The 23,745-nt window shown below is 33.8% G+C and overlaps 1 protein-coding gene across 1 annotated transcript; it reads left to right on the top strand.

The window, feature by feature from the left end:
* The first annotated feature begins 1,188 nt into the window (after positions 1–1,188).
* On the top strand, positions 1,189–18,467 carry LOC131721147 (zinc finger protein with KRAB and SCAN domains 3-like). Its single transcript, XM_059014366.1, has 3 exons — positions 1,189–1,958; positions 15,956–16,276; positions 17,236–18,467. The coding sequence occupies exons 1-3, from the start codon at positions 1,688–1,690 to the stop codon at positions 17,913–17,915; spliced, it is 1,272 nt and encodes a 423-aa protein (XP_058870349.1). The 5' UTR covers positions 1,189–1,687; the 3' UTR covers positions 17,916–18,467.
* Positions 18,468–23,745: the final 5,278 nt, after the last annotated feature.

Below are 23,745 nucleotides of genomic sequence, written 5' to 3'. Positions count from 1 at the left end.
CATTGAAAAGCTCGACTTGTCTATAGCTGCTGTAAAAATAGCAATGTTGTTTATGGAATAGCCTGTGGAAAATGTGATGAAATCAAATATGTTGGAGAGACTGGAACTACTTTATATAAAAGAATTCAGAACCACCTTTCATTAATTAGAAATAAAAAAATGAATGAACCAATAGTACAGCACTTCACCAGTCAGGGACATGACATGAATGATGTAAAGTTTGTAGTATTAGAACAGCTCAAATTAGACAATGCGACATATAGAAGAATAAAAGAAAGTAAATGGATAAATAGACTGAACACGATTATGCCAGCGGGACTCAACAGAAAAGAATGAACTAATTAACTTCAATAAATATATAACATTTAAATAAATAAACAAAATTTATGTCACAATATATAGAACACCATTACATCTAATAAGAATAAATCATGAATTTGAATGTAAACAATAACAAGTAGTTGTCATGCCGACAAAAACCTATAAATACCTCCAATGTTTTGATTCAAACACAGGCTCCCTTGAGAAAGATATGTACAACATATCGAAACGTTGGGCAGCTGGCTCTTTGAGCTAATATATATATATATATATATATATATATATATATATATATATATATATATATATATATATATATTGTGTGTGCAGTGACGTGTCGTGTAACGCATATGATCCCGTGGTTGTACGGAGGCCGGTACTGAACCAGTACACAAGTTAATCGGTGCTGTCAAAAGCATGCTTTTGGAAATGTTAACTCGCTGCGCTGTCCGCTGCTTTCTGATGATGTAAAATCCTCTGCAGCTTTCAAACCCCACGCGCGCAGCAGCAGCGGCGGCTTTGGAATTGAGCGCGCGCATGAGAACGCAGAGACGTTCGAAACTGGCGCCATTTCGGATCTCGCGCAGTGTCCGCATCGTATAGAACACCGCGCTGACAGAGCCAACATGGCGAACTCTGCGATCCAGTTTCAGAACCGCCTCGACAGGGAGGCCAGCCAATCAGGCTCACATGCTGGGGATAGAGTGTTTCTACAGCCAATCAGGCTCACATGCTGGGGATAGAGTGTTTCTACAGCCAATCAGGCTCACATGCTGGGGATAGAGTGTTTCTACAGCCAATAATACGCGATGGGTCCAACCAGACCCGCCTTCTGCTGGTGACGCTTTCATTTCAGTTCAGGAAATAGAGAGGTTTGTTTTGTTCATGTGTGGAGAGGAGGCTGCAGTCAGTGATGATTTTACAACACGCTGTCTCCTGCTGTTTAAAGGATTTAGGCTGGGATGAAATGTTTTCTAATAATTAGTGATTTTTGTGTTTGTTTATCACCTTCACGGAGTTCCGTGAAAAGGAAAGCATCCCTTTTCTGTGTTGAATTTCACACACAGAGCGGAGCGCGTCAGTCGCAGCTACAGACAAGTCGAGCTTTTCAATGAGATGATTTACTGAGAAACAAACGCGTTGAAGCTCCAGCAGAGCTCTGCGCGATTCTGAAACACGAAAGGAAAGTTACTCCTTGCAAAGCATGTTGTTTGTGTTCTTTCTTTATCACACCAGAAGTGATGAATATATTTGAATGGGAAGGCTACGATAAAAACACATATATCTTACTAAATACAAACCGAAGGCGGTGTTTCTGAATGCAAAGAGGTTTCCGCTAGAGCAGTCTCAAACTAAACCAGTGAAGATGGACGTCAGTGTCTCCGTGTCGTTGTTTCAAGACGAGCTCGCCTCCACCGTCGAGCTCGCAGTGAAAGCGGCTGCAGACAGCGTCGTGTGCGCGATTACTGAAGCTGTGAGCAGCAAATTCACTGAATTACAAGAGGACATGTCTGGAGTGAAGAGAGAGAATGAAAGTCTGAAGCTGAGATTGGAAATATCAGAGAGCGAGCTGAAAGCCGTGCGAGGGTGTATAAACGCTGCACATGCAGACATTAAACAGCCTTTCATATTTCAAGGTAAGATGGGTTTTATTGTGTGGTATTGCTCGGTCAATCCAACACCTCAAACCACCTTCTACTGGAAAGATCTTGGTTCGAATCTCTCTTCAGACACGTTTTAACGTGTTTGATTATTATAAGCGCTGTTAATAACACAGCTCTGTCCTAATATTGGTTATAAGGAGTCTACTGGAGGCATTGTGTTATTTTATAGATTATAAGAACGGAGTGCATCTAACCTAGTCTAATTCATATTTAAATAGGTATTCTAGAAACTAAGAAACTACTATATTGGTAAGTCTTAACCAGTCTGTAATTAGAGAGACTCAAATGGTGTTCTTCTGGTAAAGTGATGTCTTGTTTAGAGTCCCACTGAGAGTCACACTCACAGACCATATTGCAGAGCTTTAGAATAATGATTTGGGACCTCATATCAACACACAGCAGCGCATCGTGTTTTCGTGTTTGACTGCACCTCTGTTTTTAGATCAGTGGTTTCATTGTCTTCAGCTCCAGTGCTGTGTTTGTCTTTGGTACAGTCGCGGCTCATTCGCTTGCTTTAGTCCTGTTTCCTTATTGTTCCTCACACACATTTACAGCGTTCTTTCCAAACCTTACTGGGTGAATACAGGGGGTGGCAGCAGCACCCTGCCTTCATGTATTATTAAGAATGGATAGTGGTGCAGTATATATTATACTATAACAATGTGTATTAAGAATGGATAGTGGTGCAGTATATATTATACTATAACAGTGTGTATTATTAAGAATGGATAGTGGTGCAGTATATATTATACTATAACAGCGTGTATTATTAAGAATGGATAGTGGTGCAGTATATATTATACTATAACAGTGTGTATTAAGAATGGATAGTGGTGCAGTATATATTATACTATAACAGTGTGTATTAAGAATGGATAGTGGTGCATTATATATTATACTATAACAGTGTGTATTATTAAGAATGGATAGTGGTGCAGTATATATTATCCTATAACAGTGTGTATTATTAAGAATGGATAGTGGTGCAGTATATATTATACTATAACAGTGTGTATTAAGAATGGATAGTGGTGCAGTATATATTATACTATAACAGTGTGTATTAAGAATGGATAGTGGTGCAGTATATATTATACTATAACAGTGTGTATTAAGAATGGATAGTGGTGCAGTATATATTATACTATAACAGTGTGTATTATTAAGAATGGATAGTGGTGCAGTATATATTATACTATAACAGTGTGTATTATTAAGAATGGATAGTGGTGCAGTATATATTATACTATAACAGTGTGTATTAAGAATGGATAGTGGTGCAGTATATATTATACTATAACAGTGTGTATTATTAAGAATGGATAGTGGTGCAGTATATATTATACTATAACAGTGTGTATTATTAAGAATGGATAGTGGTGCAGTATATATTATACTATAACAGTGTGTATTATTAAGAATGGATAGTGGTGCAGTATATATTATACTATAACAGTGTGTATTATTAAGAATGGATAGTGGTGCAGTATATATTATACTATAACAGCGTGTATTATTAAGAATGGATAGTGGTGCAGTATATATTATACTATAACAGTGTGTATTAAGAATGGATAGTGGTGCATTATATATTATACTATAACAGTGTGTATTATTAAGAATGGATAGTGGTGCAGTATATATTATCCTATAACAGTGTGTATTATTAAGAATGGATAGTGGTGCAGTATATATTATACTATAACAGTGTGTATTATTAAGAATGGATAGTGGTGCAGTATATATTATACTATAACAGTGTGTATTATTAAGAATGGATAGTGGTGCAGTATATATTATACTATAACAGTGTGTATTATTAAGAATGGATAGTGGTGCAGTATATATTATACTATAACAGCGTGTATTATTAAGAATGGATAGTGGTGCAGTATATATTATACTATAACAGTGTGTATTAAGAATGGATAGTGGTGCAGTATATATTATACTATAACAGTGTGTATTATTAAGAATGGATAGTGGTGCAGTATATATTATACTATAACAGTGTGTATTATTAAGAATGGATAGTGGTGCAGTATATATTATACTATAACAATGTGTATTAAGAATGGATAGTGGTGCAGTATATATTATACTATAACAGTGTGTATTATTAAGAATGGATAGTGCTGCAGTATATATTATACTATAACAGTGTGTATTATTAAGAATGGATAGCGGTGCAGTATATATTATACTATAACAGTGTGTATTATTAAGAATGGATAGTGGTGCAGTATATATTATACTATAACAGTGTATTATTAAGAATGGATAGCGGTGCAGTATATATTATACTATAACAGTGTGTATTATTAAGAATGGATAGTGGTGCAGTATATATTATACTATAACAGTGTGTATTATTAAGAATGGATAGTGGTACAGTATATTATACTATAACAGTGTGTATTATTAAGAATGGATAGTGGTGCAGTATATATTATACTATAACAGTGTGTATTAAGAATGGATAGTGCTGCAGTATATATTATACTATAACAGTGTGTATTAAGAATGGATAGTGGTGCAGTATATATTATACTATAACAGTGTGTATTATTAAGAATGGATAGTGGTGCAGTATATATTATACTATAACAGTGTGTATTAAGAATGGATAGTGGTGCAGTATATATTATACTATAACAGTGTGTATTATTAAGAATGGATAGTGGTGCAGTATATATTATACTATAACAGTGTGTATTATTAAGAATGGATAGTGGTGCAGTATATATTATACTATAACAGCGTGTATTATTAAGAATGGATAGCGGTGCAGTATATATTATACTATAACAGCGTGTATTATTAAGAATGGATAGCGGTGCAGTATATATTATACTATAGCAGTGTGTATTAAGAATGGATAGTGGTGCAGTATATATTATACTATAACAGTGTGTATTAAGAATGGATAGTGGTACAGTATATATTATACTATAACAGTGTGTATTATTAAGAATGGATAGCGGTGCAGTATATATTATACTATAGCAGTGTGTATTAAGAATGGATAGTGGTGCAGTATATATTATACTATAACAGTGTGTATTAAGAATGGATAGTGGTGCAGTATATATTATACTATAACAGTGTGTATTAAGAATGGATAGTGGTGCAGTATATATTATACTATAACAGTGTGTATTATTAAGAATGGATAGTGGTGCAGTATATATTATACTATAACAGTGTGTATTATTAAGAATGGATAGTGGTGCAGTATATATTATACTATAACAGTGTGTATTATTAAGAATGGATAGTGGTGCAGTATATATTATACTATAACAGTGTGTATTATTAAGAATGGATAGTGGTGCAGTATATATTATACTATAACAGTGTGTATTATTAAGAATGGATAGTGGTGCAGTATATATTATACTATAACAGTGTGTATTATTAAGAATGGATAGTGGTACAGTATATATTATACTATAACAGTGTGTATTATTAAGAATGGATAGTGGTGCAGTATATATTATACTATAACAGTGTGTATTATTAAGAATGGATAGTGGTGCAGTATATATTATACTATAACAGTGTGTATTATTAAGAATGGATAGTGGTGCAGTATATATTATACTATAACAGTGTGTATTATTAAGAATGGATAGTGGTGCAGTATATATTATACTATAACAGTGTGTATTAAGAATGGATAGTGGTGCAGTATATATTATACTATAACAGTGTGTATTATTAAGAATGGATAGTGGTGCAGTATATATTATACTATAACAGTGTGTATTATTAAGAATGGATAGTGGTGCAGTATATATTATACTATAACAGTGTGTATTATTAAGAATGGATAGTGGTGCAGTATATATTATACTATAACAGTGTGTATTATTAAGAATGGATAGTGGTGCAGTATATATTATACTATAACAGTGTGTATTATTAAGAATGGATAGTGGTGCAGTATATATTATACTATAACAGTGTGTATTAAGAATGGATAGTGGTGCAGTATATATTATACTATAACAGTGTGTATTAAGAATGGATAGTGGTGCAGTATATATTATACTATAACAGTGTGTATTATTAAGAATGGATAGTGGTGCAGTATATATTATACTATAACAGTGTGTATTATTAAGAATGGATAGTGGTGCAGTATATATTATACTATAACAGTGTGTATTATTAAGAATGGATAGTGGTGCAGTATATATTATACTATAACAGTGTGTATTATTAAGAATGGATAGTGGTGCAGTATATATTATACTATAACAGTGTGTATTATTAAGAATGGATAGTGGTGCAGTATATATTATACTATAACAGTGTGTATTAAGAATGGATAGTGGTGCAGTATATATTATACTATAACAGTGTGTATTATTAAGAATGGATAGTGGTGCAGTATATATTATACTATAACAGTGTGTATTAAGAATGGATAGTGGTGCAGTATATATTATACTATAACAGTGTGTATTATTAAGAATGGATAGTGGTACAGTATATATTATACTATAACAGTGTGTATTATTAAGAATGGATAGTGGTGCAGTATATATTATACTATAACAGTGTGTATTATTAAGAATGGATAGTGGTACAGTATATATTATACTATAACAGTGTGTATTATTAAGAATGGATAGTGGTACAGTATATATTATACTATAACAGTGTGTATTATTAAGAATGGATAGTGGTGCAGTATATATTATACTATAACAGTGTGTATTAAGAATGGATAGTGGTGCAGTATATATTATACTATAACAGCGTGTATTATTAAGAATGGATAGTGCTGCAGTATATATTATACTATAACAGTGTGTATTATTAAGAATGGATAGTGGTGCAGTATATATTATACTATAACAGTGTGTATTAAGAATGGATAGTGGTGCAGTATATATTATACTATAACAGTGTGTATTAAGAATGGATAGTGGTGCAGTATATATTATACTATAACAGTGTGTATTAAGAATGGATAGTGCTGCAGTATATATTATACTATAACAGTGTGTATTAAGAATGGATAGTGGTGCAGTATATATTATACTATAACTGTGTGTATTATTAAGAATGGATAGTGGTGCAGTATATATTATACTATAACAGTGTGTATTATTAAGAATGGATAGTGGTGCAGTATATATTATACTATAACAGTGTGTATTATTAAGAATGGATAGTGGTGCAGTATATATTATACTATAACAGTGTGTATTATTAAGAATGGATAGTGGTGCAGTATATATTATACTATAACAGTGTGTATTAAGAATGGATAGTGGTGCAGTATATATTATACTATAACAGTGTGTATTATTAAGAATGGATAGTGGTGCAGTATATATTATACTATAACAGTGTGTATTATTAAGAATGGATAGTGGTGCAGTATATATTACACTATAACAGTGTGTATTATTAAGAATGGATAGTGGTGCAGTATATATTATACTATAACAGTGTGTATTATTAAGAATGGATAGTGGTGCAGTATATATTATACTATAACAGTGTGTATTATTAAGAATGGATAGTGGCGCAGTATATATTATACTATAACAGTGTGTATTAAGAATGGATAGTGGTGCAGTATATATTATACTATAACTGTGTGTATTATTAAGAATGGATAGTGGCGCAGTATATATTATACTATAACAGTGTGTATTATTAAGAATGGATAGTGGTGCAGTATATATTATACTATAACAGTGTGTATTATTAAGAATGGATAGTGGTGCAGTATATATTATACTATAACAGTGTGTATTATTAAGAATGGATAGTGGTGCAGTATATATTATACTATAACAGTGTGTATTATTAAGAATGGATAGTGGTGCAGTATATATTATACTATAACAGTGTGTATTAAGAATGGATAGTGGTGCAGTATATATTATACTATAACAGTGTGTATTAAGAATGGATAGTGGTGCAGTATATATTATACTATAACAGTGTGTATTATTAAGAATGGATAGTGGTGCAGTATATATTATACTATAACAGTGTGTATTATTAAGAATGGATAGTGCTGCAGTATATATTATACTATAACAGTGTGTATTAAGAATGGATAGTGCTGCAGTATATATTATACTATAACAGTGTGTATTAAGAATGGATAGTGGTGCAGTATATATTATACTATAACAGTGTGTATTATTAAGAATGGATAGTGGTGCAGTATATATTATACTATAACAGTGTGTATTAAGAATGGATAGTGGTGCAGTATATATTATACTATAACAGTGTGTATTAAGAATGGATAGTGGTGCAGTATATATTATACTATAACAGTGTGTATTATTAAGAATGGATAGTGGTGCAGTATATATTATACTATAACAGTGTGTATTAAGAATGGATAGTGGTGCAGTATATATTATACTATAACAGTGTGTATTATTAAGAATGGATAGTGGTGCAGTATATATTATACTATAACAGTGTGTATTATTAAGAATGGATAGTGGTGCAGTATATATTATACTATAACAGTGTGTATTATTAAGAATGGATAGTGGTGCAGTATATATTATACTATAACAGTGTGTATTATTAAGAATGGATAGTGGTGCAGTATATATTATACTATAACAGTGTGTATTATTAAGAATGGATAGTGGTGCAGTATATATTATACTATAACAGTGTGTATTATTAAGAATGGATAGTGGTGCAGTATATATTATACTATAACAGTGTGTATTATTAAGAATGGATAGTGGTGCAGTATATATTATACTATAACAGTGTGTATTATTAAGAATGGATAGTGGTGCAGTATATATTATACTATAACAGTGTGTATTATTAAGAATGGATAGCGGTGCAGTATATATTATACTATAACAGTGTGTATTATTAAGAATGGATAGTGGTGCAGTATATATTATACTATAACAGTGTGTATTATTAAGAATGGATAGTGGTGCAGTATATATTATACTATAACAGTGTGTATTATTAAGAATGGATAGTGGTGCAGTATATATTATACTATAACAGTGTGTATTAAGAATGGATAGTGGTGCAGTATATATTATACTATAACAGTGTGTATTATTAAGAATGGATAGTGGTGCAGTATATATTATACTATAACAGTGTGTATTATTAAGAATGGATAGTGCTGCAGTATATATTATACTATAACAGTGTGTATTAAGAATGGATAGTGGTGCAGTATATATTATACTATAACAGTGTGTATTATTAAGAATGGATAGTGGTACAGTATATATTATACTATAACAGTGTGTATTATTAAGAATGGATAGTGGTGCAGTATATATTATACTATAACAGTGTGTATTATTAAGAATGGATAGTGGTGCAGTATATATTATACTATAACAGTGTGTATTATTAAGAATGGATAGTGGTGCAGTATATATTATACTATAACAGTGTGTATTAAGAATGGATAGCGGTGCAGTATATATTATACTATAACAGTGTGTATTATTAAGAATGGATAGTGGTGCAGTATATATTATACTATAACAGTGTGTATTATTAAGAATGGATAGTGGTGCAGTATATATTATACTATAACAGTGTGTATTATTAAGAATGGATAGTGGTGCAGTATATATTATACTATAACAGTGTGTATTATTAAGAATGGATAGTGGTGCAGTATATATTATACTATAACAGTGTGTATTAAGAATGGATAGCGGTGCAGTATATATTATACTATAACAGTGTGTATTATTAAGAATGGATAGTGGTGCAGTATATATTATACTATAACAGTGTGTATTAAGAATGGATAGTGGTACAGTATATATTATACTATAACAGTGTGTATTATTAAGAATGGATAGTGGTGCAGTATATATTATACTATAACAGTGTGTATTATTAAGAATGGATAGTGGTGCAGTATATATTATACTATAACAGTGTGTATTATTAAGAATGGATAGTGGTGCAGTATATATTATACTATAACAGTGTGTATTATTAAGAATGGATAGTGGTACAGTATATATTATACTATAACAGTGTGTATTAAGAATGGATAGTGGTGCAGTATATATTATACTATAACAGTGTGTATTAAGAATGGATAGTGGTGCAGTATATATTATACTATAACAGTGTGTATTATTAAGAATGGATAGTGGTGCAGTATATATTATACTATAACAGTGTGTATTATTAAGAATGGATAGTGGTGCAGTATATATTATACTATAACAGTGTGTATTAAGAATGGATAGTGGTGCAGTATATATTATACTATAACAGTGTGTATTAAGAATGGATAGTGGTACAGTATATATTATACTATAACAGTGTGTATTAAGAATGGATAGTGGTGCAGTATATATTATACTATAACAGTGTGTATTATTAAGAATGGATAGTGGTGCAGTATATATTATACTATAACAGTGTGTATTATTAAGAATGGATAGTGGTGCAGTATATATTATACTATAACAGTGTGTATTATTAAGAATGGATAGTGGTGCAGTATATATTATACTATAACAGTGTGTATTATTAAGAATGGATAGTGGTGCAGTATATATTATACTATAACAGTGTGTATTAAGAATGGATAGTGGTGCAGTATATATTATACTATAACAGTGTGTATTATTAAGAATGGATAGTGGTGCAGTATATATTATACTATAACAGTGTGTATTATTAAGAATGGATAGTGGTGCAGTATATATTATACTATAACAGTGTGTATTATTAAGAATGGATAGTGGTGCAGTATATATTATACTATAACAGTGTGTATTAAGAATGGATAGCGGTGTAGTATATATTATACTATAACAGTGTGTATTATTAAGAATGGATAGCGGTGCAGTATATATTATACTATAACAGTGTGTATTATTAAGAATGGATAGTGGTGCAGTATATATTATACTATAACAGTGTGTATTAAGAATGGATAGTGCTGCAGTATATATTATACTATAACAGTGTGTATTATTAAGAATGGATAGTGGTGCAGTATATATTATCCTATAACAGTGTGTATTATTAAGAATGGATAGTGGTGCAGTATATATTATACTATAACAGTGTGTATTAAGAATGGATAGTGGTGCAGTATATATTATACTATAACAGTGTGTATTATTAAGAATGGATAGTGGTGCAGTATATATTATACTATAACAGTGTGTATTATTAAGAATGGATAGTGGTGCAGTATATATTATACTATAACAGTGTGTATTAAGAATGGATAGCGGTGCAGTATATATTATACTATAACAGTGTGTATTATTAAGAATGGATAGTGGTGCAGTATATATTATACTATAACAGTGTGTATTATTAAGAATGGATAGTGGTGCAGTATATATTATACTATAACAGTGTGTATTAAGAATGGATAGTGGTGCAGTATATATTATACTATAACAGTGTGTATTAAGAATGGATAGTGGTGCAGTATATATTATACTATAACAGTGTGTATTATTAAGAATGGATAGTGGTGCAGTATATATTATACTATAACAGTGTGTATTATTAAGAATGGATAGTGGTGCAGTATATATTATACTATAACAGTGTGTATTATTAAGAATGGATAGTGGTGCAGTATATATTATACTATAACAGTGTGTATTATTAAGAATGGATAGCGGTGCAGTATATATTATACTATAACAGTGTGTATTATTAAGAATGGATAGTGGTGCAGTATATATTATACTATAACAGTGTGTATTATTAAGAATGGATAGTGGTGCAGTATATATTATACTATAACAGCGTGTATTATTAAGAATGGATAGTGGTGCAGTATATATTATACTATAACAGTGTGTATTATTAAGAATGGATAGTGGTGCAGTATATATTATACTATAACAGTGTGTATTATTAAGAATGGATAGTGGTGCAGTATATATTATACTATAACAGTGTGTATTAAGAATGGATAGTGGTACAGTATATATTATACTATAACAGTGTGTATTATTAAGAATGGATAGTGGTGCAGTATATATTATACTATAACAGTGTGTATTATTAAGAATGGATAGTGGTGCAGTATATATTATACTATAACAGTGTGTATTAAGAATGGATAGTGGTGCAGTATATATTATACTATAACAGTGTGTATTAAGAGTGGATAGTGGTGCAGTATATATTATACTATAACACTGTGTATTAAGAATGGATAGTGGTGCAGTATATATTATACTATAACAGCGTGTATTATTAAGAATGGATAGTGGTGCAGTATATATTATACTATAACAGCGTGTATTATTAAGAATGGATAGTGGTGCAGTATATATTATACTATAACAGTGTGTATTATTAAGAATGGATAGTGGTACAGTATATATTATACTATAACAGTGTGTATTATTAAGAATGGATAGTGGTGCAGTATATATTATACTATAACAGTGTGTATTATTAAGGATGGATAGTGGTGCAGTATATATTATACTATAACAGCGTGTATTATTAAGAATGGATAGTGGTGCAGTATATATTATACTATAACAGTGTGTATTAAGAATGGATAGTGGTGCAGTATATATTATACTATAACAGTGTGTATTAAGAATGGATAGTGGTGCAGTATATATTATACTATAACTGTGTGTATTATTAAGAATGGATAGTGGTGCAGTATATATTATACTATAACAGTGTGTATTATTAAGAATGGATAGTGGTACAGTATATATTATACTATAACAGCGTGTATTATTAAGAATGGATAGTGGTGCAGTATATATTATACTATAACAGTGTGTATTAAGAATGGATAGTGGTGCAGTATATATTATACTATAACAGTGTGTATTATTAAGAATGGATAGTGGTACAGTATATATTATACTATAACAGTGTGTATTATTAAGAATGGATAGTGGTGCAGTATATATTATACTATAACAGTGTGTATTATTAAGAATGGATAGCGGTGCAGTATATATTATACTATAACAGTGTGTATTATTAAGAATGGATAGTGGTGCAGTATATATTATACTATAACTGTGTGTATTATTAAGAATGGATAGTGGTGCAGTATATATTATACTATAACAGTGTGTATTAAGAATGGATAGTGGTGCAGTATATATTATACTATAACAGTGTGTATTATTAAGAATGGATAGTGGCGCAGTATATATTATACTATAACAGTGTGTATTATTAAGAATGGATAGTGGTGCAGTATATATTATACTATAACAGTGTGTATTATTAAGAATGGATAGTGGTGCAGTATATATTATACTATAACAGTGTGTATTATTAAGAATGGATAGCGGTGCAGTATATATTATACTATAACAGTGTGTATTAAGAATGGATAGTGGTGCAGTATATATTATACTATAACAGTGTGTATTATTAAGAATGGATAGCGGTGCAGTATATATTATACTATAACAGTGTGTATTATTAAGAATGGATAGTGGTGCAGTATATATTATACTATAACAGTGTGTATTAAGAATGGATAGTGGTGCAGTATATATTATACTATAACAGTGTGTATTAAGAATGGATAGTGGTGCAGTATATATTATACTATAACAGTGTGTATTATTAAGAATGGATAGTGGTGCAGTATATATTATACTATAACAGTGTGTATTAAGAATGGATAGTGGTGCAGTATATATTATACTATAACGGTGTGTATTATTAAGAATGGATAGTGGTGCAGTATATATTATACTATAACAGTGTGTATTAAGAATGGATAGTGGTGCAGTATATATTATACTATAACAGTGTGTATTATTAAGAATGGATAGTGGTGCAGTATATATTATACTATAACAGTGTGTATTAAGAATGGATAGTGGTACAGTATATATTATACTATAACAGTGTGTATTATTAAGAATGGATAGTGGTGCAGTATATATTATACTATAACAGTGTGTATTATTAAGAATGGATAGTGGTGCAGTATATATTATACTATAACAGTGTGTATTATTAAGAATGGATAGTGGTGCAGTATATATTATACTATAACAGTGTGTATTATTAAGAATGGATAGTGGTGCAGTATATATTATACTATAACAGTGTATTATTAAGAATGGATAGCGGTGCAGTATATATTATACTATAACAGTGTGTATTAAGAATGGATAGTGGTGCAGTATATATTATACTATAACAGTGTGTATTAAGAATGGATAGTGGTGCAGTATATATTATACTATAACAGTGTGTATTATTAAGAATGGATAGTGGTGCAGTATATATTATACTATAACACTGTGTATTATTAAGAATGGATAGTGGTGCAGTATATATTATACTATAACAGTGTGTATTATTAAGAATGGATAGTGGTGCAGTATATATTATACTATAACAGCGTGTATTAAGAATGGATAGTGGTGCAGTATATATTATACTATAACAGTGTGTATTATTAAGAATGGATAGTGGTGCAGTATATATTATACTATAACAGTGTGTATTATTAAGAATGGATAGTGGTGCAGTATATATTATACTATAACAGTGTGTATTATTAAGAATGGATAGTGGTGCAGTATATATTATACTATAACAGTGTCTATTCTATTATTAAAATCTATCATTTGCTCAGAATAGCGTGAAGCTGCAGTTTGTTTGTTAGAAAAATTCTAACCATAAAATAAATAAATAAAGTACATTGTTCAGCTCATGGTAAACAGAATTAGGAAGCGATCGCTCATATTGTTTAAAATCCAGACACTTACTAATACAGAGTATAACAGAATTAGGAAGTGATCGCTCATATTGTTTAAAACCCAGGCACTTACTAATACAGGTTACTATTTAAGAGCAGAGGATGCATGCACTAGGGAGAGCCACACCATTTCAAATGTATTGTAATACTAGAAGGGATGTGATTGGATGTATATATACAGTTCACATGACGTTGCACAAGTAAGCTTCCAATGTTGTTACTAATGATTATTACACAGGTGGAGTTTGTACAAAAAAACATATTGCTACACTTTGAAGAGTCAGAATTGTGTAAATCACTTGTTTCCATGAAGCTGCTTTGAGAATCAGCAGCTCTCCTGCTGCAGCCCCTTGTCTGCTCGTTGTATTTGACACATTGAAACTTGTATTCTGTGATGACAGTTTCCATCCCAGCCATTATCACAATACAGTATGAGTTCACAGAAAGACATTCCTCAGACACTTTGCTGAGACTTACCTCTGTTGTCCTCAGCTGTTGTGCGGTTTCCTGCTGTGAGGGACAATGTGTTTTAATTTGTGAGTTAAAAAAGGGTAAAGTAACACTATTAATTAAAAATAAATCAATAAAATAAGAGAAATAGCTCCTCTTAGACCCGCTGGCTTCATCTAGACAATGTGGGGAAGCTATTATTATTATTATTATTATTATTATTATTATTATTTATTTCTTAGCAGACGCCCTTATCCAGGGCGACTTACAATTATTACAAGATATCACATTATTTTTACATACAATTACCCTTTTATACAGTTGGGTTTTTACTGGAGCAATTTAGGTAAAGTACCTTGCTCAAGGGTACAGCAGCAGTGTCCCATACCCAATGTCCCATAGGGATTGAACCCACAACCCTCCGGTCAAGAGTCCAGAGCCCTAACCACTACGCCACACTGCTGCCCAACAAGATGCTCGGATATATTGTGAAAAGTGTTGAATTTAAATCAAGGGAAGTAATGTTAAAACTTTACAATGCATTAGCAAGACCACATCTAGAATATTCTGTTCAGTTCTGGTCACCGCGTTACAAAAAGGATACTGCTGCTCTAGAAAGAGTGCAAAGAAGAGCAACCAGAATTATCCCGGGTTTAAAAGGCGTATGCAGACAGACTAAAATAATTGAATCTATTCAGTCATTCTGACAAGGGGCTGGCTTTGTAGAGGAGCCTAGCTAGTAAGTAAGAGTTGTAATTTTATACAATTTTGTTTCCCACAGATCCCATAGAGAGCCACTCTATCCCCGAATCTGAAGCACAGGAAGGGCCAAAGATAGAAGCAGTTTACACACAAGAGGAGTCCTTTGAGCAGGAGTGGTGTGCAAGTCTAATACAGGTTACAGAGCTGCCATGTGTTAAAGATGAAGACGTCCCTGAACAGGAGTGTGTTCCTATTAAAGAGGAATTCATAGAACAGGAATGTGTCTCCATCCCAGAGGAACTTCCTACTGAAAATAATGTCTGTACACTTGAGGAGAACAACAAGCTGGGATCCAACCTGTGTGATGATTCTCCATCTGGATGTGATCTGGGATTTGGAGGTAATCATACAAAACAAGCAGCATTGAGCTGCCTATTGATCCAGAACCTGGTACTGAACACCAGAAGTGTGCTTGAGATTAATATATTAACCAAGGGGAACTGCCCATCCACTATGTCAACAAGGACATCACTGTGCTTGCTCCTGAGGCACCTGCTAGATGTGCAGCCACTGCCACGCCTCTTTAGAATGCTGTGAGATCAGCGCTGTCCAATAACGCTAGATGTGCAGCCACTGCCACGCCTCTTTAGAATGCTGTGAGATCAGCGCTGTCCAATCACGTTAGATGTGCAGCCGCTGCCACGCCTCTTTAGAATGCTGTGAGATCAGCGCTGTCCAATCACGCTCCTGGAGTCCATTCCACTCCTCATTGAACAGGTTCACTTCTATAAAGTGCTGCTCCTGTGCCTGGATGGAGCTTTAATTGGTTCAATTAAACAACTCAGAACAGGGTTGGAACAAAGAGCAGGAGTGGAAGGGCCAGCTTTGGACACCCCTGTGTTAGATCTGTGCCTTTCCCCATTTCTGATAGACTGTTTGCAGTTGTGCTGCTCCCACAGCTTTACGGAGCTGCAGGGATCACATGTCCCATCACTGGGTGATGTCAGATCCAGTCGGGTTGCTTAGCGTCACCAGAAGAAACATTTCAGTAGAGCATTTCTGTGGAGAGTATGCAGCAGCATCGCCACAATGAGAGTGAACCCCGTATTGTATGACTCATCAGTCTTATTTTATTTCTTACACTTTATTCAAATACAATATCATTTTTAAACACTCATCTCACTACAACTATCCCAGGGACTGTAATGTTTGCTCTCAGCGGTTCATTTCACTCTTGTGCGTCTCACAGTAAGCATTGCTGTGTTATTATTGTCATGTTTATGACATGAAGCCCTGCAGAACAGTACATGTGGAAGAATGCTGTACAATAACCTTTGTCTCTCTTCTCTCTTTCTTTAGCTTCTAAAGTAGATGAAGGAGAACACGACTCCACTCTATCACCCCAGTGCAAAAACTCTTCTAGTGCCGAACCACAGTGCAAGAAGCACAGAGAAACGACACCCCAAGAAGAGTATGTGAAGACATTGAGAACTCACTCAGTTAAAATCCCTTCTTTACAAGACAGACACCCACTTACTGTGGAGAGTACAGAGACGCCACATTCTGCATGTTTTAACAATTCTGAAACCCAGGGCAACTTGAAGACCTTGCCTCATTCTATTAAAGATGGGAGGAGTTCCTGTCAATTAGACGTTCCTGAAACTCACAAGGGAAACGCCACAGGAGGGACTACGTTTTCCTGGGCTGATTGTGGGAAGAGTTTCAATCATATATCACTGCTTAAAAGACACCAGCGCATTCACACAGGAGAGAAACCTTCCCACATACAGTCCAGTGATAAGAGTTTCACACACTTAGGAAATCTTAATTCACACCAGCACATTAACATAGGAGAGAAACCTCATCACTGTGATGTTTGTGGGAAGAGATTCAGCCATTTAAGAGACCTTAAAAGACACCATACAATTCACACAGGAGAGAAACCTTATCACTGTCCTGTTTGTGGGAAGGGATTCAGCCAGTTAGGAGACCTTAAGACACCATCAAATTCACACAGGAGAGAAACCTCATCACTGTGATGTTTGTGGGAAGGGATTCAGCCATTTAAGAGACCTTAAAAGACACCATACAATTCACACAGGTGAGAAACCTTATCACTGTGCTGTTTGTGGGAAGAGATTCAGCCAGTTAGGAGACCTTAAAAGACACCATCAAATTCACACAGGAGAGAAACCTTATCACTGTGCTGTTTGTGGGAAGAGATTTAGCCTGATTGGAAACCTTAAAAGACACCATAAAATTCACACAGGTGTGTAAGCCTATCCCTGCACTTAGTGTGTGAAGAAGTGAAGTCAGTTGCAGGCTCTTACTGGACTCGAGAACATTCTCAGAATTGCAGACGCTTGGGGACACCTAAACAACAGGAGGACATTTGACTAAATACAGAAATATTTACTGAAAACAAAAGAATAAACCTGCTTGATAAACAGGGTCCCCCCTAATCACAATGTGTTCAGATCAAAAGCTCACAGACTCAAATATGAACGAGTACGTCTTGTATTCATCGTCTTGTTGAGCATTCGGATTGTGTTACCTCACATTAGTAATATATTAAATAGATTGTTATTATGAATGCACGTTTCTCTTTCCTTTCTCATGCGTTGCTCATCGTCTTGCAGTGGGTTCTGTGGAAGCTTCCCCAATACCACGGTGAATCTGCGGCACCTCAAGACACAGCACAGTGTACTGCAGTTATCATGCCGGCAGCTTGCAGTGTAAAGCAGTACTGTTTCCAGCAGGGGGCACCAGAGAGCTTTTAGGAATGTAATGGGCTGCATACCATTGCTTCTTAACGAGATGATTTCTGCTCAGGATGCGTTTAATATTGCCCTCTCTCTCGGGTGCTCTATTAACAAACGTAGGTTCTGTGTTTTTAATATCAATTTGTTGATTGACAACGAGACTACTAAACCAAATAAAATCTATATTAAAAATGCTTTGCTGTCTGTATTAAATGTTGTTTTAAATGATGTTCAGTGTCTTGTAAATCAAGGATTTCATTTTAAAACTCCAGAACAGGCATTTTCAATACTTGGAAATGGGACTTTTAGCAACAATGCCTCCATCTTTTGTTTGAAGTAGATTATGATTAGCTGCTCCGCAGCTTAGTATGCAGCTCTGTACTGAATCCACAAGTTCATTGCAATTGACCCAGATGGTTGTCATTGCTGGCTTCATTAGGAGCACTAGGCACTGGGAAATGTAGTTCTGATGCCATTTTAAATCCCAGAACTACATTCTCTTTAACAGATTTCCATAAGTGCTGTGCGCTACACCACTATCTGTGGAAGAGGCTGAAAGCAGAGCCACGCAATGCTGTTACAAAGCAATGCCAGCAGCATTCATCTGGAGAGCCTGCACAACCTCTGCCCCAGATTTACAGCCTAATAAAGTCAAGGATACCAGATCTGATGACAGCAGTGGAAGATGCTATTGATAGTGATGGTGTTGGAGTGGAGACACAAGAGGCTGTCCCTGGAACATCAGGTATCATTCACTACAAAATGAGTATTCAGATCAATTCAAAATGAGCATTCAAATCAATTCAAAAACGAGTATTTAAATCAAATCTGATACTTCTTCCTAAACTACAGAATTTGAAAATCTTATTCTGAAAAGAAATAGTTTTTAAAAGATATCTTCAACTTTCAGCTTTTATTTTTTTTCTTTTAAGATGTGGGTCGCACCCCCTGCGCAGCTGTGTGATCTGATGCAGTATTTATAAATGCATCTAGACAATTCCTGCCGTACCTTTCTCTCCACATAAACCTGTCCCAGTATGATGGTATCGGCTCCTTTTCTGTGCCCTGTATTGTTTTAAATGGTTTCTTAACACAGGCCCTGTAGCTGTCTAGCCATAAACTGCAAAGTCAGTTTGATAAGTGACCGGGTATTTCATAATGCAAACAGGGTCTCAGGTTGGGTCTGCATCAGTTTCCCAACAGCAGTAAAATAGTTTGTGTAACAATAAAGATGTGTTGTAAGTGTGATTTTTATTGGAGCTTCCTTTATTAAGTGTTGTGTACGTTCTCAAGCCGGACCCTCTCATCAGTTTTACTCTCAAAGTGGTCTTATGATTGATTAAAATACACCAGTTTAAATGAAGCTCTCAGGTTTCAGGAGCTGTGAACTTGTTTTTCACCACAAAAAATGTCCATAATGTCAAAGTGAAAAATAAAATCTACAAATTGTCTAAATTAATTACAAATACAAAACAGAAAATAATTGATTGCATAAGTATTCACCCCCTTGGTAGAGGCACCTTTGGCAGCAATTACAGCCATGAGTCTATTTGGATAAGTCTCTACCAGCTTTGCACATCTGGACACTGCAATTTTTGCCCATTCTTCTTTGCAAAATTGCTCAAGCTCTGTCAAATTGGATGGGGACCTTTGGTGAACAGCAATTTTCAACTCTTTCCACATATTCTCAATTGGATTGAGGTCCGGGCTTTGACTGAGCCACTCCAGGACATTGACCTTTTTGTTTTTAAGCCACTGCAGTGTGGCTTTGGCTGTATGTTTGGGGTCATTGTCCTGCTGGAAGATGAATCTTCTCCCAAGTCCCAGGTCTCTTGCAGACTTCAGCAGGTTTTCCTCCAGGATTTCTCTGTACTTTGCTGCATCCATTTTGCCCTCTATCTTCACAAGCTTTCCAGGCCCTGACACAGAGAAGCATCCCCATAGCATGATGCTGGCACCACCATGCTTCACGGTAGGGATGGTGTTCTCAGGATGATATTTGGTGTTAGGCTTGCACCAAACATAGCGCTTAGCGTTGAGGCCAAAAAGCTCTATTTTGGTCTCATCAGACCATAGAATCTTCTTCCACTTGGTCTCTGAGTCTCCCACATGCCTTCTGGCAAACTCTAGCTGAGATTTGATGTGAGTTTTTTTCAACAATGGCTTTCTTTTTGCCACTCTCCCATAAAGGCCAGTTTTGTGAAGCACCTGGGCTATTGTTGCCATATGCACAGTGTCTCCCAGCTCAGCCGCGGAAGACTGTAACTCATTTAGAGTTGCCATAGGCCTCTTGGTGGCCTCCCTGACTAGTGCCCTTCTCGCCCGGATACTCAGTTTTTGAAGACGGCCTGTTCTAGACAGATTCACAGTTGTGCCATACTCTCTCCATTTCTAAATAATGGACTTTACTGTGCTCCGGGGGATATTCAATGTCTTGGAAATGTTCTTATATCCTACCCCTGATTGGTGCTTTTGAAGAACCTTATTCCGGATTTGCTTTGAATGTTCCTTTGTCTTCATGATGTAGTTTTTGTTAGGAAATGTACTAACCAACAGTGGGACCCCCCAGAGACAGGTGTATTTAACCTGAAATCATGTGAAACACCTTAATTGCACACAGGTGGACTCCATTCAACTACTACTTATTATTATTATTATTATTATTAGTTTATTTAGCAGACGCCTTTATCCAAGGCGACTTACAAAGACTAGGGTGTGTGAACTATGCATCAGCTGCAGAGTCACTTACAACTACGTCTCACCTGAAAGACGGAGCACAAGGAGGTGAAGTGACTTGCTCAGGGTCACACAATGAGTCAGTGGCTGAGGTGGGACTTGAACCAGGGACCTCCTGTTTATAAGCCCTTTTCTTTAACCACTGGACCACACAGCCTCCTTATGTGTCTTCTAAAAGACAATTGGTTGCACCAGAGCTTATTTAGATGTGTCATAGCATAGGGGGTGAATACTTATGCAATCAATTATTTTCTGTTTTATATTTGTAATTAATTTGTAGATTTTATTTTTCACTTTGACATTGACAAAAACTCCTAATTAAATCCATTTTGATTTCATGTTGTAACACAATAAAATGTGGAAAAGTCCAAGGGGGGTGAATACTTTTGAGAGCCCCTGTATCTAGTTACATGGTTGGCCAACGAAACCTGTGAGTTTATGGAATCTTTGTAGACAATCAGTCTGCAAAGACAACTTTTCAGAGTCTGCTTTTGTAAAGTGTAAAATAAAAAATACCAGAATCCTTTGTTCTGAAAATACTTGAAAGAGTTCCTACTTGATCACTATCTCTGTGTGACCTCAAATAAACAAACTGCAAATTCAAGAACTTTCCAGTCACTTCTGTAGAATCTCCATTTGTACTTTTTTTGTAAATCTGTAAGTCAGTGAGCACATGCTTTTACTTTTAAATGAATAAATTATAATGGAACAACCATGCTGGTTAAACTATTATGCTTATTATTAAAAGTTAAAGAATAAATCATGTGTAACATTAAGAGATTTAAATGTAAACTGAATATATATTTACAATACAGTATTTTGATATAAGACTCCCATTGTATAGCAGTAGGAGCCATTTAGGGTTTTGTGACCTGCAGACTTTTATTTTCCAGCTTCTTCAGTACAGTTTCTACGAGGGCCTGCTGTTAGTAAAACCTGAAATGGACCAAACTGCTATCCATTATGAGTCTTACTTCCATCCCTGCATATGCAATTAACAATAAAAGTAATAGCTAATTCAATAGCAGTAAAGGTAACAGTCACTATAGCAATAGAATTCAAAATGATAGATGTATCAACAGCAGCAATGTTAGCAATGGCTATAGCAATATAAGTAATACAGCTACATCAACAGCAGCAAGAATGAACAAAATAATAAGAGTTTAAAACAATACAAATATCCAGAATCCCTCTTCTCAGTGTCCTGAAGCAGTCTGGACTCAAGCAGGCTGTAACAGCTCTAGAGGGAGGGGTGTCAGCTGGACACAGCAGTGCTATAAATAACAGTGCAGAGTGAATATACAAAATCATATCGTGATTAAATAATAGTGCAGAGTGAATATACAAAATCATATCGTGATTAAATAATAGTGCAGAGTGAATATACAAAATCATATCGTGATTAAATAACAGTGCAGAGTGAATATACAAAATCATATCGTGATTAAATAATAGTGCAGAGTGAATATACAAAATCATATCGTGATTAAATAATAGTGCAGAGTGAATATACAAAATCATATCGTGATTAAATAATAGTGCAGAGTGAATATACAAAATCATTTCATGATTAAATAATAGTGCAGAGTGAATATACAAAATCATATCGTGATTAAATAATAGTGCAGAGTGAATATACAAAATCATATCGTGATTAAATAATAGTGCAGAGTGAATATACAAAATCATATCGTGATTAAATAATAGTGCAGAGTGAATATACAAAATCATATCATGATTAAATAATAGTGCAGAGTGAATATACAAAATCATTTCATGATTAAATAATAGTGCAGAGTGAATATACAAAATCATATCGTGATTAAATAATAGTGCAGAGTGAATATACAAAATCATATCGTGATTAAATAATAGTGCAGAGTGAATATACAAAATCATATCGTGATTAAATAATAGTGCAGAGTGAATATACAAAATCATACCGTGATTAAAGTAAAATAAGCAATAATACACGTGAACAAAAATAATACAAATAAATCAATAATAAGGTGCTGAAGCACACCTGCAACACTTGCAGTACTATTTTTGATATGTTGTCCAAACAACTAGATTTACAGTAGTGTTTTTATGTTGTCCAAAAAACAGCCTACAGTAGTGTTTTGATATTTCCAATCAACAATTACATCACAGTACAATTTTTATGTTGTCCAAGCAACAACTATATTTACAGTCCTATTTTGCATATGCTGTCCAAACAACAACTATATTTACAGAACTATTTTGTATATGTTGTCCAAACAATAACTATATTTACAGAACTATTTTGTATATGTTGTCTAAACAACTGTATTTACAGTACTATTTTGTATATGTTGTCCAAACAATTTTATTTTCCCTTTTCTCTCTGCCA

This window comes from Acipenser ruthenus, chromosome 48 (assembly GCF_902713425.1).
Source record: "Acipenser ruthenus chromosome 48, fAciRut3.2 maternal haplotype, whole genome shotgun sequence".
NCBI lineage: Eukaryota > Metazoa > Chordata > Actinopteri > Acipenseriformes > Acipenseridae > Acipenser > Acipenser ruthenus.
The sequence above is the reverse complement of the archived record's forward strand: the minus strand, read 5'-3'. Positions and strand labels throughout refer to the sequence as shown.